At 35.8% G+C, this 19,069-nt stretch overlaps 1 protein-coding gene across 1 annotated transcript in view; it reads right to left on the bottom strand.

Annotated features, from left to right (window-relative positions):
• LOC127859828 (sodium- and chloride-dependent glycine transporter 2-like) overlaps positions 1-19,069 on the bottom strand; it is a 69,516-nt gene that overhangs the window by 12,973 nt on the left and 37,474 nt on the right. The window contains exons 5-10 of the mRNA XM_052397336.1: positions 13,200-13,365; positions 10,752-10,884; positions 10,196-10,330; positions 9,023-9,126; positions 7,614-7,851; positions 5,746-5,886 (exon numbers count right to left, since the gene is read on the bottom strand). Of these exons, the coding sequence (XP_052253296.1) occupies positions 5,746-5,886; positions 7,614-7,851; positions 9,023-9,126; positions 10,196-10,330; positions 10,752-10,884; positions 13,200-13,365 (917 nt within the window). The remainder of the gene's footprint in view (positions 1-5,745; positions 5,887-7,613; positions 7,852-9,022; positions 9,127-10,195; positions 10,331-10,751; positions 10,885-13,199; positions 13,366-19,069) is intronic.

Raw genomic sequence — 19,069 nt, 5'->3', positions numbered from 1 at the left:
GTAAAATAAAGGCATATCAAGGATGTCTTCACACTGACTGATATTGTAAAATAAAGGCATATCAAGGATGTCTTCACACTGACTGATGTTGTAAAATAAAGGCATATCAAGGATGTCTTCACACTGACTGATGTTGTAAAATAAAGGCATATCAAGGATGTCTTCACACTGACTGATATTGTAAAATAAAGGCATATCAAGGATGTCTTCACACTGACTGATGTTGTAAAATAAAGGCATATCAAGGATGTCTTCACACTGACTCATATTGTAAAATAAAGGCATATCAAGGATGTCTTCACACTGACTCATATTGTAAAATAAAGGCATATCAAGGATGTCTTCACACTGACTGATATTGTAAAATAAAGGCATATCAAGGATGTCTTCACACTGACTGATATTGTAAAATAAAGGCATATCAAGGATGTCTTCACACTGACTGATGTTGTAAAATAAAGGCATATCAAGGATGTCTTCACACTGACTGATGTTGTAAAATAAAGGCATATCAAGGATGTCTTCACACTGACTCATATTGTAAAATAAAGGCATATCAAGGATGTCTTCACACTGACTCATATTGTAAAATAAAGGCATATCAAGGATGTCTTCACACTGACTGATATTGTAAAATAAAGGCATATCAAGGATGTCTTCACACTGACTGATATTGTAAAATAAAGGCATATCAAGGATGTCTTCACACTGACTCATATTGTAAAATAAAGGCATATCAAGGATGTCTTCACACTGACTCATATTGTAAAATAAAGGCATATCAAGGATGTCTTCACACTGACTGATATTGTAAAATAAAGGCATATCAAGGATGTCTTCACACTGACTGATATTTTGTTTATTAATATACTCAATATAGAAAGTAAGGACATCTAAAAACAATTTGTTAAAACTATCATAATTTGTTCTATGTAACATTTTCCTAAATTGAATATTTTCTTCACATCAAACATAGAATACACCAGTTGAAAACATTTTCCATTGCTTGATACAATTTTCCTTAACCATGTCATTTTCATTGTTTTTTCAAAGCATATATATCAGTTATTGCCACTCCTCCATTATCATATGATTTAACAGCAATAGAATGTTGAATTTTTGCTGGCCCATCCCATACAAAATTTGAAAACAGGCTATTTATCTGTTTTAATACTTTTTCTCCTGGGCTAGGAAGAGCTATAAACAGATGTGTAAAAAAGGGAAGTAGAAGTGTTTTAACAACAGTTATCTTTCCTAGGGGTGTTTAAGTTCTCCTTTTCCAAAAATTTATAATATTGTGCAGCTTTTCAAGTATACTGGAGAAGTTTATGTCTATCAATTTCTTTAAGTCAACATCAAATAATATTCCTAAAACTTTAAAGTTAGATGTGCCCCATACTAGTTTATATTTAGTTTTTATTGATTGTATGCTGAACTTTTTGGAACCAATCCATATAAGATTTGTTTTGTCATAATTAATTTTTAATCCAGAGCAAATGGCAAAGTTATTAAACAGATCAAGGGTAGCATTTAGGGAGACATCGGTGCCATCTAGAAATAGAGATGTATCATCTGCAAACTGAGATATTTTATATTCAATATTTTGTATCACTATCCCTTTAATTGCATTACAATTTCTTATTTTAATTGCCAAAATTTCAGCACAGAGAATAAAAATATAAAAAACTTATTGGGTCTCCTTGTCGGCAGCCTCTTTCCATTGTAATAAATTCTGATAAAAACCCATTGATTTGAATTGCCGTTAAGGTATGATGTAGGAAAAGGGAAATCCATTTTTTAACGTACCAAAATTAAAATAATCTAATGTTTTTTCTATAAAATCAAACTCAAGGGTATCAAATGCCTTTTCAAAGTCAATGGTCATCAAGAGTCCAGGGATATTATTATCTTCTGTATATTTCATAATGTCATATAATAGTCTGGTATTCTCACCAATATATCTACCTTTAATAAATCCTGTCTGATCTTTAGAAATAAGAGTGTCAAGGACAGTTTTTAGTCTATTTGCAATAGTCCCAGATGCAAGCTTGTAAACGACATTTAAAAGCGTTAGTGGCCGTAGGTTTTTAGAAAATGTCTGGGTTTATTATCTTTAGGTATACATGTGATTATACCTTGTTTTTGAGTAACTGGCATGGTTCCAGAGGTAAAACCATAATAAAGGCTTCGAACTATAAAATGACCTACATCTTTCCAAAAGACTTAAAAAAATTCTGCAGTGAAACCATCTGATCCAGGGCTTTTTTCATAGATTTGAGATTTTTATCACTGATAACAGAAGATAATAATTCCCTTGACTTCTTATTATTATTAAAAGTTTTATAGTTGGCATAATTAATATTCACATCACATACAAAATTGAAGTCTCCACATAATACATATGAATCGTTTCCTATGGTCTCTATTATATTGAAAAGTTTACTATAGAACAAAGGAGTATCATTGTTAGGTCCATAAAGAGTGCACAGAGTCAATCTATGGTGATCTATTGTTAAGTCTAGAATTAATAAATTTCCTTTGGTATCTTTTTCTTGTGTATGCACTTTAAAAGACATGTTTGTTAAACATTTATTAAATAAAATACATACTCCTCTTGAATTAGAAGTGCCAAAACTAAAATAGTATTCACCACCCCATTGTGAGTAAATATGTTTTTCCATTGAGTACGGTAAAAATGCAGTCATAAGTCGAGATTTTTTTCCTAAAAAATTTGATAGAATTTACAGTCTCGACTTATGAGGTCGTCCATGAAAAATAATGATGACATTCTACTAAGATCGATCCCCGCAGAAATGGTTAAAGTTGTTGTTGTTGTTGTATAGAAAACTTGTTGAAATACGACACAAAAAATTTCCTCTTTTAACTGATACTCACCAATTAATATAACCACAGTTTGCCGCAACATTTCCCTTGTTGTTTTTTTTCATAATTTTATTCAAAGTTTTCATGTAAGCAGGTGTTTTTTTTACAACTGAACGTGTAAACAAAAGATCGAGTCATTTTTAAAGTAGAGCGAGAATTGGCAACCTGTGTGAATTGACAGTTTGACGTCATCAAAGGAAAGCCGCTTCCTGTCAAGAAGCCATAAAGCATCACCCTTCTCTCCGATAAAATAAAATTTCTTTAATTTGTGAAGCGACGTGTTTAACCAATCGCGAGTTTGTTATTCACTGGTAATCGTCCAATTATGTTTGAGCACGTGCATAGCTCCGCCTTTGAAACTGTTATGTAGAACAAAGGTAGAATTAGCGGTCTATTGGTTATGTCATAAAAACGTGTTTACCGAGGAACTAATCAGTTGTTTTGATAGTCAGATTACAAGTACAAAGATTTGATTACAGTGATCACAGTGTGTCATCGGATTATAAGTTTGTGGATTATTACTAGCGTTGACAATTTAGTGCAAACTTTATAATAATAATTTATTAATTTGACTAACACATTTGATTTGTGAAAATGCCTCGAAAACTGCAACGCCATGCGTATGACAATACGTTTAAAATACGCGTGATAGAATTTGCAGAGCAATCAATTAATAATTGTGCTGCTGAACGCGAGTTTGGTGTCTCGTATGTCGTTAATGTGTAAATTACGATGTTCATGTATATAAGTTCTGTTTTCCTATGTTGTCTTTGTTTTTATGTGGTTCATTATGATTTGCTTGTCTATATTTTCATATATTATTTTTGATTTCCTAAATATATATCGTATTGAGTATATTAAACAAAGTACATAATACACGTGTCCGCTATGTCTACGTCGCACAGTGCTATATTGACGTCAAGGTCTATGTATAGAACAAAAACTTCCCGTACATTTAAAATTGTGTCTGTTTATGAAATTCTTGCACGGACAATTTCTGACTCGACTTATGAATTGGACATATTCAAAATCTCCGATTTGTGTATCATTTTTTACCCACCGACTTATGAGCCGGTAGACTTATGACTGCATTTTTACGGTAAATAAAATGACAATCTTGCAAACAAGATATATGGGCATTAAGACATTTCAGATATTCAAAAACATCAGATCTTTTAGAAACATCATTCAGACCACGACAGTTGTATGATACAATCTTTACATTATCCATTTGTATTATAAACGATTACATTTTCGTTGCAACACCATATATATAAAATAGCATTCTCATCTACTGCAGTCAATAAACAGTTCATTTTATACTCATCCAAACAAACAAACAGGCATTGAAAATTTAAACATACAATTTAAACAAGAACACAACAGAAGGTCAAATAGTATGATAAATTGCCCTTCATATTATCAAGTTTTTTGACATAAATCTGAAAATTTGTTTGGGCACAGGAAATTACAGCACAATTTTTTTTAAATAATAATCCTATTCAAATTTCTTACACAGCTTATATTCAACATTTATTTACAGGGTCTTTATGTAATTTTTGTTGTCTGTTACTATATCTTTTCTTTAACATTTCATTGAAAATGAAATCAAATCCCTAAATTTCACAAAAAATGACAAAAAACAAAAGGAAATTGCATACAACAAAAAACCTGTTAAACCACTTACAACTATTAAAATTCACCATTGATATTTATAACATATAGCGTAATTACTCTATGTTTTCGGACACTTACATTTTTTTTTTCGTGTCCGAAAACTTAGATACAAAAAATATTCACAAAATACAGGTTAACAAAAACTTAGAGTCGAAAATTGAAGTGTCCGAAAATAGTGTCAATTGTATCGACAACTACTGGTATTAGCACGCGCTTGTAAAATACCATGTCGTATAGCATAAATTACAGTTATATATGTTTGCACTGCATTTTAAATAATTTTAAATGCTTAATTTATTTGATAGAAAGTTAATACAAGGTTGTACTTTGACCAACAAGTTCAAAGATGAGCATGTGATGTACCGACACTTGCTAGTATGAACATGTAATTAACGCAATAAAAATTGCAAACTAAAAATTCTGTGTTTGTTCATTTCGATAGTTATTTTCTAACACCTTCCATATTTCGTAAAACTTGCAATAGGGTGCACCACACTTTGAAGCGTTTAGTATTTGTCACAGTTATTTTACTGAGAAGGGGTAGTACCATTGCGGTAGATAATTAAACTTTTAATTGGCACTACCCCTGGTAATTGTCATGTTATGCTATCGCTTTGGGTTAAACCAATGTTTAATACCGGTTTACAGGGTTATTTACCCAATAACGCAAATGTAATGGTCTGTTGCCCTCAGGCATGCACCTGCCATGTTTTATGATGATTAGATGATTAGATATCAAAAACAGGACCGAACTTTGTTAAAATATACTGTCCGAAAACTTAGAGGCATTAATTATGGACGAAAACTTGTGTGTCCGAAAATTAAAAGTCACGAAAAATAATTATTTTTGCTAAAAAAAGGGTGTCCGAAAACTGAGAGTGTCCGAAAACATAGAGTAATTACGGTAATTTATAACACCTTTCCCACTCAGAATTAAAGTCAAAATGGCTTTTGCAAACAGAATCAAAACAGTAACTCTCAGTCTGTTCAGGTTGTATGCTGTTTGCTGCTTATCAGTATCTAAGGGTAAAAAATGAAGCCTTTAAAATTAAAATATAGTAAGGTCTTTAATGAGATGCAACTTTATAAGGGACTATAAATGCGTAAAAAAATGAATTTAAGTAGTAAAGGGTTAAAAAACATGATCAAAGTGCGATTGAATCTATAACAACTAGAAACCCGTACCTGTGTGGCGAAGGCCAATCCAATCAGGAAGCAGGTCAAACTGATGCCTATCAACAACATCAGCCTCCTAGTTTGGTTCTTTAGGAACACGTGGGGAAATCTGTCCATTAGGGTGGTGTGTACAGTGGTCACTGTGGAAATCTGAAATCAAAATATGGCAATTAGAACAATTTGAACCAAGCAATATAAGTCCCCTACTGATGAAACTCCACCATTTTCAGCGATATTTCTAATCTATTTGTTGCCGTAGCAACCAGAATTCTTGATGTTGTAACAAAATGAAATGACTTGCATAATCTCCATATTGCCATCTATCTATGTTTCATGTTTCATAAAAATATGAAGAACTTTTAAATTTATCACAGGATCCACTATTTTCAGCAATATTTTAAGTCTATTTGTTCATATCTCTAGTCTATTTGTTGCCATAGCAGCAAGAATTCTTGACATAGGAACAAAATGAAATGATGTGCATTATCTCCATATTGCCATCTGTTCACGTTTCAAGTTTCATGAAAAAATATGAAGAACTTTTTAAGTTATCGCAGGATCCAGAAAAGTGTGACGGACTGAGGCACAGAGCGCAAACCATTATTAAAGTTCCCTGCGGTTTCACTGAAAAGGGACTAAAAACACATTTCATCATCTTTCCTACATTAATAAAATACCTGTGCAATTAACTAAGAACACATGATCAGCATAGTGATGTCATTTCATGTTTTCCTCGATGAAATAAATACAATACAGAGTGTCATATTCAGTTTATTTGCTTAAAATAAAAACCATGCCAGATTCATGATTATGGTTTTCTATATATATATAAGCCTCGCTTAACAACTAACACTTACCTAGTATTCTCTATATGATTGATCACACAAAAGAGTTGAGGGGCATCTGCATCATGTTTTTGGATTTTAAGATTTGTTTCGTGAAAAACACACACAAATGGAAATGGTTCTATGTTTTAACAAAGATATTGGGCAGAAGAAATATGATACATAACGTTTAAAAAGTATCTTCTTTTAATGAAACTCCAATTTTCCTTGGTAATCTTTTTACCAGTGTGTGTACTTATTGTTTATTCATATGCCTTATTTCATTTGAATTGCTTGAAAATGTGGTAACATTTTTAACCGAAAGACCTCCAGAGAAACTGAGCCAAAGATTGATTCCGGTACACATCCTTTCAAACTTCCATTTGTTAATGAACTGGACACTCAATGTGACGTCTAAAGTGTGAACAAGCTCTATCTTCAATTTGGCCATGTGACCTTGGTGTTGACTCAGTTTCCAACTTTGCGAAAATACCATTTAAACAAATATACTGAGATCCACAAAGAATGGACAATATATGTGGCCTCTAGACTTTCAGCCAGCTAAATGTTGATAACTCACAGACACAAGGCACAAAAGCGAACCTAAAAATTGACAATAAGCACTTTGTGTTCAAGTGACCCAAAAAACTGACCTGTGTTCCAAGCCCGAGGGTTATCAACATAATGAAGTGAGCAACCTAAAAACTGACCTGTGTTCCAAGCCTGAGGGTTATCAACATAATGAAGTGAGCAACATAAAAACTGACCTGTGTTCCAAGCCCGAGGGTTATCAACATAATGAAGTGAGCAACCTAAAAACTGACCTGTGTTCCAAGCCCGAGGGTTATCAACATAATGAAGTGAGCAACCTAAAAACTGACCTGTGTTCCAAGCCCGAGGGTTATCAACATAATGAAGTGAGCAACATAAAAACTGACCTGTGTTCCAAGCCTGAGGGTTATCAACATAATGAAGTGAGCAACATAAAAACTGACCTGTGTTCCAAGCCCTGAGGGTTATCAACATAATGAAGTGAGCAACCTAAAAACTGACCTGTGTTCCAAGCCCGAGGGTTATCAACATGAGGAAGAAGAGCACGGACCAGAGCTGTGAGATAGGTAGCTTGGTGACTACCTCGGGGTACACAATGAAGGCCAGCCCCGCCCCCTCAGTGGCCACCTCGGACACTGGCTGCTTGAGCTCGTGCGCCATGAACCCGATCACACTGAAGATGACGAGGCCAGCAAACACGCTCGTCAAACTGTCCATGATTGACACGATCACAGCATCACTGGAATGGTCAACGTTTCAAAGGTATTGGTTTTATTGACACGATCACAGCATCACTGGAATGGTCAATGTTTCAAAGGTATTGGTTTTATAAATTAACCCTTTAACACTTAGAGACGTATTTTGACGGATTTGCAGTCCCTTAGAAAGTTGAATTTCATTAAAGACCTTTCTGAATTGATTCAAATTTTAAAGACCTTATTTCTAACCCTTAGATACTGATGACCAGCAAACAGCATAAAACCTCAACAGACTGCGAGTTACTCTAATACTTTCAGACAAATATTGTCGAATATATCATTGCCAAATTTGACATGATTGCCCCATTACTGAGATGATCAGTTTTGCAAAGTTTTTTTTTTTAATTTATTCTTAGTTAACAAATACTTTCAGAAAAATAACATTGCATACATGTATATAATTTCAAAAGGAATGGTCAACATTGCAAAGGTATTGGTTTTATAAATAAAGTCCTTATATACAAATACTTTCAAAAATATAATGTCTCAGAAATTATTTCAAAAGGAAAGGTCTTCATTTCAAAGGTATTGGTATAAAAATTCTTATTCCCAGTCAACAAATACTTTCAGAAAAAATAATGCAGCAGAAATAAGTTCCCGATTTAAAAATGTTCTTTTTTTAAACTTTGCAATTGAATAGATAACTCTTTATTACAATAATTACCTTTCAACAAGTAAAGCTCAGGCTTTCAACTTTTTTTGCACTATTTAACAACAATAATGAAATAATTTCCAAATAGTTTTTTACTTTTGTTATGCAAATGAGTATGTGTTAGTCAAAAACACATTGCCCCCTATTGCGCTGCTTTGAAGCCATATATTTGATCTTTTATCTTGAATGATGACCTTGACCTTTCACCACTCAAAATGTGCAGCTCCATGAGATACACATGCATGCCAAATATTAAGTTGCTATCTTCAATATTGCAAAAGTTATCGCAAAACTTTAACCTAGGTTAAAGTTTTGGGACACATACAATGAATGACAGACAGACAGGCCAAAAACAATATGCCCCAGATCTTTCGATCCGGGGGCATAAAAATAAGTTAGGCAACTTTTGGCACAATTTATTTGGTAGAATAACAACAATAATTAAATCTTTGTCTACTGAAAACTCAAGACGAGTAAGAAGAAATAAATAAAATGTTCACATGAAGCAGTTGTTGTGGAACTTGTTGTAGCTGGCCAGAGTGACAAGGCCTCCCCAGCAAGGTGATAGAGAGAAGAAGATCTGGATGGCTGCATCTCCCCATACCTGCAATATGGACCACTCTTATTGGAGTAACTCTGTCTCACAAACTAAAAACTAACATTGTAAATTATTCTTTAACAAATATTGTTTATATTAAAATGTAAAAGCTAGTGTTGGTAAAATGTATAAAATGAGTTATAATATGCATAGTTTCTTGTAAACTCTGTACAGTATGGAGTGGTATGCCCTTCACCTCACATATCTATTCATGAGAAAAATAAAGTATACAGTCAAAACTGAGAACAGCGGTCAATCAAGGAAAATGGCCAAATTGACCCTTGTTGACAAGTGACCCCTATGCTCCAACATCCAGCTTTACTTTTCTTAGCTTTTTAAAGGGGAGGGGGTTGGGGGGGACATAATAAAATATTACGCAAGGTTACAACTGAATTCAGTATATTTTCCAAATACCTTCTGACAAGTTGCAAAGAGACTAGAAGAGGTAAGAGTTCACTTCGAAAATTACCACCCCGTTTTTTTGGTTGAGGCTTGAAATATGAACAAGATCCCATCTATGGAACCAATCATTACCTTTGCTGATCCCAGTTTACTTCACTATGGCATGACATATGAACAAGATCCCATCTATGGAACCAATAATTACCTTGGCTGATCCCAGTTTACTTCACTATGTCATGACATGGGAACAAGATCCCATCTATGGAACCAATCATTACCTTTGCTGATCCCAGTTTACTCCATCTAAGGAACTAATCGTTACCTTGGCTGATCCCAGTTTACTCCATCTTTGGAACCAATCATTACCTTTGCTAATCCCAGTTTACTCCCTCTAAGGAACCAATCATTACCTTGGCTGATCCCAGTTTACTCCATCTTTGGAACCAATCATTACCTTTGCTGATCCCAGTTTACTCCATCTAAGGAACCAATCATTACCTTAGCTGATCCCAGTTTACTCCATATAAGGAACCAATCATTACTTTGGCTGATCCCAGTTTACTACATCTATGGTACAATCATTACCTTTGCTGATCCCAGTTTACTCCATCTAAGGAACCATTCATTACCTTTGCTGATCCCAGTTGACTCCATCTTTGCAACCAATCATTACCTTTGCTGATCCCAGTTTACTCCATTGTGGTTTTAAGTAGTAGATGATCCCGTCCGTAGATCCCTCTAAAGTCAAACTCCGTACCAGCAGAATGCTCAGAACAACGTATGGGAAAAATGCGGTGAAATAGGCTGCCTGAAAAACATGAAATAAGTACTGATCATATCACCAAAAACACATACATTTAAATTTGGGAAAACACATTAAAATGAAAAACACATGTGTTATTTTTAATTTGCATACAAGAGAAATTCACTTGAAACAATGAAACTTTGTTTACTTCAAATGCAATATTTATATGTGCATTTAAAAAAATCGAAAATCACAAGATGGGTAAAGGTCTTCTTCAAATAAGTGTTCAATAAATATTATATCTCAATTCTATTTCAGTTACATCTTACAAAGTATCACCATAATTCTACATGAAAATTTTTATAATATTTTGAATTTTATAGAGTTATCTTTAATGATTTTTTCCAAAAACAGTGGACGTATAACGCGAAAAAATTCAGAATTCAAAAATTGCAATTTTCCCAAAATCATGTTCAATACTCACTTTTCCTCCTGACTTAATTCCCTTGGCAAGGCAGATGCAAATGAGTACCCAGGCCAGTAGTAGACACAAGGTCAGCTGCCACTTGAGTGAGCCCATGTCATGGATACCCTCCGAGATGTCCAGCACTACAGAGCTGAAACAGGGGCCCACAATGTCATAAAAATATAAACCCAGGCCAACAGTAGGCACAGGGTCAGCTACCACTTGAGTGAGCCCATGTCATGGATACCCCAGGCTTCCTGAAAAGTCGCAAAAAGTGCCTGTCAACCGGACAGGCTGATGGAAAAGTTTGCCTGTCAGGACAAAAATTCACCTGACCGAACAGCGTAAGTTTATATTTGAAGAATTAAGTAAAGTTTAACTCATATTTATTGCAATGCGCAGCCTGTGTACAAGTACACTCTATAAAGTAAAACAAAACGTTTGTGTGTTCTTGTGATTAGAGTGTATGATGGACAACAGCATTAAATTATATTCAGACTCAAAACAAAATAACATAACATGACTACGCATTGATTAGTAGACTTGCACCGTATTGGATCGTTTCAACATACGTCACAAAACATATTGATTGTGACTCGTCATAATGCAGCCAATTCTGTCAGACTTCCACTACTTTGAAAAGTTCTTTTTACTTGTTTTGCTTCATATTCTTTCGATTTTGTTTTTTTCCTCATCGCTTAGCTTCCTTTTCTGGCCTTGTCTAGCGCCATTGAAACTTTAGCAACAACATTAATTCATGTGTAGTTTTTGTTACAACCTTTGTAATTGGATAGGTGGTAATATGTCGGACCAATAAAATTGATGTTTTTGAAAAAACAAAACAAAGGGAGAGCACTCTTATAAACTAGTGACTCATTAGTGTTCTTAATGACAAAAAGGCTCGAAATTCACAAAAAGAGGGATTCTAATGGGGTGTTTTCGTTCATTTGGCAAGTATTAGACTTTTCTGTATTTAGTCACAATTTTTTTGGCCTATCACAAGGACTGGAGGTATTAGAAATTTCGCCGGACCGTAAAGAATTTTGCCGGACAAGACCGGCGGTCCGGCCTATTCAGGGAGCCTGATACCCTCTGATATGACCAGCACTACGGAGCTGAAACATGGACTCACAATGTCATACAAATATTAACCCAGGCCAGCAGTAAACACAGTGCCAGCTGCCACTTGAGTGAGCCCATGTCATGGATACCCTCTGAGATGTCCAGTACTACAGAGCTGAAACAGGGGCCCACAATGTCATACAAATATTAACCAAGGCCAGTAGTAGACATAGAGCGAGCTGCCACCTGAGCCCATGTCATGGATACCCTCTGAGATGTCCAGAGCTGAATTCAACAGGGACCCACAATGTCATACAAATATTAACCACAATAGAACTATAAATCCAAGGGTTACACTCTGTAGTGTGTTTCCGGAGGATTTTTATAATTCTCCCTGCTGTTGGATCACATTCACTTAAAAACAGTGGCTTTTATGCTGAAAGTAAACAAATAATGATATGTTAGGCACCAATAAATTCCTCATTCTAAGATAACTGGGGTGACTACATGTGGGTAAAGTGTTGTCCCAGATAAGCCTGTACAGTCCACACAGGCTAATCTGGGACAACATTTTCTGCTGAGACTGAATTTTTGTACAGAAGAGACCTCATTTAAATGAAAAATAATAACAAGGGCTGTTTGTGAAACATGTATGCCCCCCTATATGGGCTATAAGTTGTAGTAGCAGCCATTGTGTGAATACGTTTTTGGTGGTGGTGGTGGCGGTGGTGAACAATTTTACTGCGTTGAGTTTTTCTTCGAAAGGGGGTATAACTAGGTAGATATAATGCAACCTTAATTTCATTTTTGCCCGATGTTTATTGATGCAATGCATTACAAAAATGCAGTTAGCCTTACATTTGGTAAAATTTAAATAAATTACAAGGGAGGCAAATGCTGTAACAAAAAGAACATGCATAAACGGTAGTTGTTTCCCTTGTTTGAACCATGCTAAATCCTTAAAATGCCTATTTCCAGTAACTGTGACCTTCACCTGTGACCTTGACCTTTGACCTAGTGACCTCAAAATCAATAGGGGTCATCTGCGAGTCGTGATCAATGTACCTATGAAGTTTCATGATCCCAGGCCCAAGCGTTCTTGAGTTATCATCTGACAACCACCTGGTGGACGGACCGACAGACCGACCGACAGACATGAGCAAAGCCATATAACCCCTCTTCTTCGAAGGGGGGCATAAAAATCATAAAGTGTCGTCCCTGATTAGCCTGCGCACTCTGAACATGCTTATCTGGGATGACACTTTATGCACATGCATTAAGCCCAGTTTTTCCAGAATGTGGCTCATACTAATAACAAGATGGTCACATACCGAAAGTTGAGGACACTTATTGAAAATAGTCATTGCTGGGTTATATAACATACAGAAAGTAAAGGACACTTACTGAAAATAGTCATCACTTGGTGATATAACATCCATCTTTGAGCAGTTGACAACTGATGCCCAGGCGGTTGTGTTCATCTCAGTCTGGTGGTAGCAAAAGTTGTTGCACCAGGTTCCATTGTACTGCGTACAGTTGCTCTTCTCCGTAATGTTCTCTCTTACACAGGCTGAAACAGAAAAATAGTTTCTTTTTTTGTTGTTGTTGATTGATTGATTTATTTACATTTTATTTAACAAATAATGTTGTTTAAAAATGTAGTTTATTGGCACACAGACAATGATTTGGACCCAAGATGCATATGATTTAAACCACTGGTGTGTTTATTAAATGTGAGTGATTCATAAGCCAATATGATTAATGACACTAAGCTGTTTATGACACAATGAACAATGAATAATAGAAAATTATTTTCATTATAAAATGCTTTGACGTAATTATTGTTACAGTTTAAAAGTGACTCAATTTTACCATGTTTTGCTTCAGGCCCATATTCTAGCTTTTGAACAGGCCACAAATATTTGTTCTGTCAAAAATAAATTGTTCTAAATGAAGCATTGTGTAGTTACAGCTGTTCAATTTCATGTCATATTGAATTTTTTTACATCATTAATTCATTACATGTTTATGAAAATTTCAACTGTGGATATAAATCAGAAAGAGATACTACTATCAAGGTAAATTGTCCTCCATGTGAAAACAAATGTGAACTATGGACCCATTTAGTTTTTCTTGGATGCTTATGTTGTTTTATTTAATACCAGCTACCTCTTTCACAGGGCTATTCAAGCTAGCATGATACAATGGGTCTATTCAAGCTATCACGATACCACAGGGCTATTCAAGCTAGCACAATACCATGAGGCCATTGAAGCTAGCATGATACCACAGGGCTATTCAAGCTAGCATGTTACCACAGGGCTATTCAAGCTAGCACGATACCACAGGGCTATTCAAGCTACTACAATACCACAGGGCCATTCAAGCTAGCATGATACCACAGGGCTATTTAAGCTAGCACAATACCACAGGGCTAATCAAGCTCGCATGATATCACAGGGCTATTCAAGCTAGCACAATACGACATGGCTATTCAAGCTAGCACAATACCACAGGGCTATTCAAGCTAGAATGATACCACAGGGCTATTCAAGCTAGAATGATACCACAGAGCTATTCAAGCTAGCATGATACCACAGCACTATTCAAGCTAGCACAATACCACAGGGCTATTCAAGCTAGCATGATAACATACGGCTATTCAAGTTAGAACGATGTCACAGAGCTATTCAAGCTAGCACAATACCACAGGGCTATTCAAGCTAGCATGATACCACAGGGCTATTCAAGCTGTTACGATACCACAGGGCTATTCAAGCTAGCACAATACCACAGGGCTATTCAAGCTAGCACAATACCACAGGGCTATTCAAGCTAGCATGATACCACAGGGCTATTCAAGCTAGCATGATACCACAGGGCTATTCAAGCTAGCGCAATACCACAGAGCTATTCAAGCTACCACAATACCACAGGGCTATTCAAGCTACCACAATACCACAGGGCTATTCAAGCTAACACAATACCACAGGGCTATTCAAGCTAGCACGATTCAATGGGGCTATTCAAGCTAGCACGATGTCACAGAGCTATTCAAGCTAGCACAATACCACAGGGCTATTCAAGCTAGCATGATATCACAGGGCTATTTAAGCTAGCACGATGTCACAGAGCTATTCAAGCTAGCACGATGTCACAGAGCTATTCAAGCTAGCATGTTACCACAGGGCTATTCAAGCTACAGGCTTTTTCCGCCCTATGCCACGGGTCCGAAATTCGGCCCCATTCCCAATGCAAATCTGGTTGTTTTTTTCCCAATTGAAAAAAAAATTCCCAATTCAAAAAAAAAAAAAAAAATTATTATTTTTTTTTTACCTTAAAATATATAAGTTAACCTGATCTGGTGTAGAAAATAGAGAGTGTTGCATAATTAAATTATCTGTTGCCTTGAATTTGTTTTAAAAACTGTAAAATATGTTAATGATTATTTAAGACTTTACTTATTTTCCTCAAAATCCGGCACTTCACACAATTTTTTTCACCTCAAAATTCAGATTAAAAAACCTGCACTTATCTCACATGTTCATAATACTTTGTAAAATTTTAATAATAAGTTATCAAAATAGTCGTAATTTACCAGTTAACGGCTTCTTTGAAATACAAGAAACATTATTTACATGCGATAATTTTTCCCAATTGAGCCAATTTTGTGAATATTTTTTTTCCCAAAATGGGGGTTTTCACGACGCGAAATTCCCAAAATTCCAGTGTGGCATATTCCCAAAATGGAGCGGAAAAAGCCTGAGCTAGCATGATACCACAGGGCCATTCAAGCTAGCAAGATGTCACAGAGCTATTCAAGCTAGCACGATGTCACAGAGCTATGGCATGCAAGCTAGCACGATGTCACAGAGCTATTCAAGCTAGCATGATACCACACGGCTATTCAAGCTAGCATGATACCACAGGGCCATTCAAGCTAGCACGATGTCACAGAGCTATTCAAGCTAGCACGATGTCACAGAGCTATTCAAGCTAGCATGATATCACAGGGCTATTCAAGCTACAGCATGATACCACAGGGCTATTCATGCTAGCATGATACCACAGGGCTATTCGAGCTATTATACTACTACAGGACTTTTTAAGCCACTTGTATCATGCTACCACAGGGCTATACAATCTTTAAGAATTTATTTAGTATGTTAAGCATTATGTTACACAAACACACATATTTTCCCAAAAAAGGTCACTGGAAAAATTAATTTGAACTCATTAATTGACACAGAACTGCGCCGTAAACAACCAGAAGTATTTACAACTCAAGGCCACAATTAACTAAAGCAAGAGGCAAAGGATCAATCTATTTCTGAAAATCGGTCAATGTCATATAAATAATATGTACCTGGCTTTGACAAGCATCTGGGCAAAGAATCAATCTATTGCAGCAAATCAGTCAAATTGTGATATCAATATTTACATGGCCTTGACAAAGCAAAACAAAACATTCAAACTGAAAAAGTACAATGTTCACCTTACTAAACAAGACTGAATCCAAATATTGTTATTGAAAACTGATTGAAATCTGGTTTAACCACATTGCATACAAATAATCAAATAAAAGAGACCAAAATCTATTGGGTTATTTAAAGTCATTCACACAATCCTAAACTAAAATCTTTTGTCAATAAGCAAATATTTATGTTACACTATTGCATAGAAGTATAAGTTGCATGTTTAACCTGGGCATAAGTTAAGTAGCAAATAACCCACATGTGACCTTTAATTCATTCAATTACTCCTGATCTTTTGTTTGAGGATTAATTTACCTTCATCACCTATCACATAAATGACCATGTGCTTATTCGAGATCATTTATAAAAAAATAAGTCGTATGCTTTTGTTATTTTTAAGTATTAAACGCCTAACACTGTTAAAAACCGGTGTGATGTTAGGGCTTTATTTCCAATTGATTGAGTCGTGTTCTGAGTAAACTGGGTAAAATGCATGTGCGTAAAGTCTCGTCCCAGATAAGCCTATGCAGTTCGCACACGCTTATCAGGGACGACACTTTCCGCTTAAACTAGATTTTCGGTAAAAAGGGACTTCCTTTAAAAAAAAAAAAGCATTAAAGCCGAAAGTGTCGTCCCTGATTTGCCTGTGCGGACTGCGAATTAATTTTCAATGATAAAATGCAAAGACATTAAGCATAATGCAGGAAAATCTGTGAGAATGCACTTAAAGATTGCACTTAAGACAAATACAATCGATAGCATACATTTGTAATTGTAATTTGATCTAAAGCATTTGTATTGAAATTCGAACATAATCTGATTTGTGATTGCAAAAGTCGAAATGTAATACTCAACAATGTTGGAAGATATAAACAAGCCAACACAGATTGTTAAACAGTTTAACACGAGGGCCATGATGGCCCTGAAGGGCTCACCTGAATAAAGGTACACAAATCAGTTTGTTTTTTTTAAATTTGAAATAGGGTCCGGTAATCGGCCCCTTTCCCAATGGAAAAAAGTACATATTTTGTCCTAAATGGGAGCTAAAAATCCCCTCCCCCATTTTTTTTTAGATCACAATATTTTGTTTAACTCCTATCCATATAAGTTCAACCTTAGTAATAATACTGACAACACTTGTATACTCAATTTTGAAGCAATTATTAGCAAAACAACAACAACACTACTTTCCCAATTTTAGTCAAAACGCCGCAAATTTTCCCAATCCATAGGGACCCAACCTCATCCCAAAATGGAGGAAAAAAAACACACTGCAAATTAATGAAGACTTGACCTGGTGACCTAGTTTTTGACCCATTTGACCCAGATTCCAACATGGCCTTGCTTTTGTAAAGGTTAACGTTTTGGCATTGCTTCATCAAGATTGTGTCATAGATGCAGGCTCTAGAGTGGTAAGAAGGTTCTTCTAAGATTTAGTTTAAACCTATTTATTTTTAGCTTGATTGCATCGGAATACTAAGGCTTATATAAAACCTCTCAAGTCCATTTCCTGTGCCTAGAACCAGTACTTGGTGCCTTTGGGGGAGATCTTAAGAACTAAGAACTGCTAAGATTTGACCAGGTGACATAGTGTTTGAAACACGTTAGCCAGATTTTAACTTGAAATACATGTTGTGAAGATAAACATGTTGACCAAATGTCACAAAGATTGGAAATAAGTTGCCTCTTACATGATAAGAAGCTAAAAATTGACAATGCAGGACACAATAAACATGACGCTTGAAGCCCCGTGCTCTTTCAATACTAGCACATTTCAGACATTATTTCCCCACCATAAACATGACGCTTGAAGCCCCGTGCTCTTTCAATTCTAGCACATTTCAGACATTATTTCCCCACAATAAACATGACGCTTGAAGCCCCTTGCTCTTTCAATACTAGCACATTTCAGACATTATTTCCCCACAATAAACATGACGCTTGAAGCCCCGTGCTCTTTCAATACTAGCACATTTTAGACATTATTTCCCCACAATAAACATGACGCTTGAAGCCCCGTGCTCTTTCAATACTAGCACATTTCAGACATTATTTCTCCACAATAAACATGACGCTTGAAGCCCCTTGCTCTTTCAATACTAGCACATTTCAGACATTATTTCCCCACAATAAACATGACGCTTGAAGCCCCTTGCTCTTTCAATACTAGCACATTTCAGACATTATTTCCCCACAATAAACATGACGCTTGAAGCCCCGTGCTCTTTCAATACTAGCACATTTCAGACATTATTTCCCCACAATAAACACGACGCTTGAAGCCCCGTGCTCTTTCAATACTAGCACATTTCAGACATTATTTCCCCACAATAAACATGACGCTTGAAGCCCCTTGCTCTTTCAATACTAGCACATTTCAGACATTATTTCCCCACAATAAACATGACGCTTGAAGCCCCTTGCTCTTTCAATACTAGCACATTTCAGACATTATTTCCCCACCATTAACATGACGCTTGAAGCCCCGTGCTCTTTCAGTACTAGCACATTTCAGACATTATTTCCCCACAATAAACATGACGCTTGAAGCTCCTTGCTCTTTCAATACTAGCACATTTCAGACATTATTTCCCAACAATAAACATGACGCTTGAAGCCCCTTGCTCTTTCAATACTAGCACATTTCAGACATTATTTCCCCACAATAAACATGACACTTGAAGCCCCTTGCTCTTTCAATACTAGCACATTTCAGACATTATTTCCCCACAATAAACATGACGCTTGAAGCCTCTTGCTCTTTCAATACTAGCACATTTCAGACATTATTTCCCAACA

This window comes from Dreissena polymorpha, chromosome 15, assembly GCF_020536995.1.
Source record: "Dreissena polymorpha isolate Duluth1 chromosome 15, UMN_Dpol_1.0, whole genome shotgun sequence".
In the NCBI taxonomy this organism is placed as follows: Eukaryota; Metazoa; Mollusca; class Bivalvia; order Myida; family Dreissenidae; genus Dreissena; species Dreissena polymorpha.
This window is presented reverse-complemented; position numbering and strand designations above follow the sequence as displayed.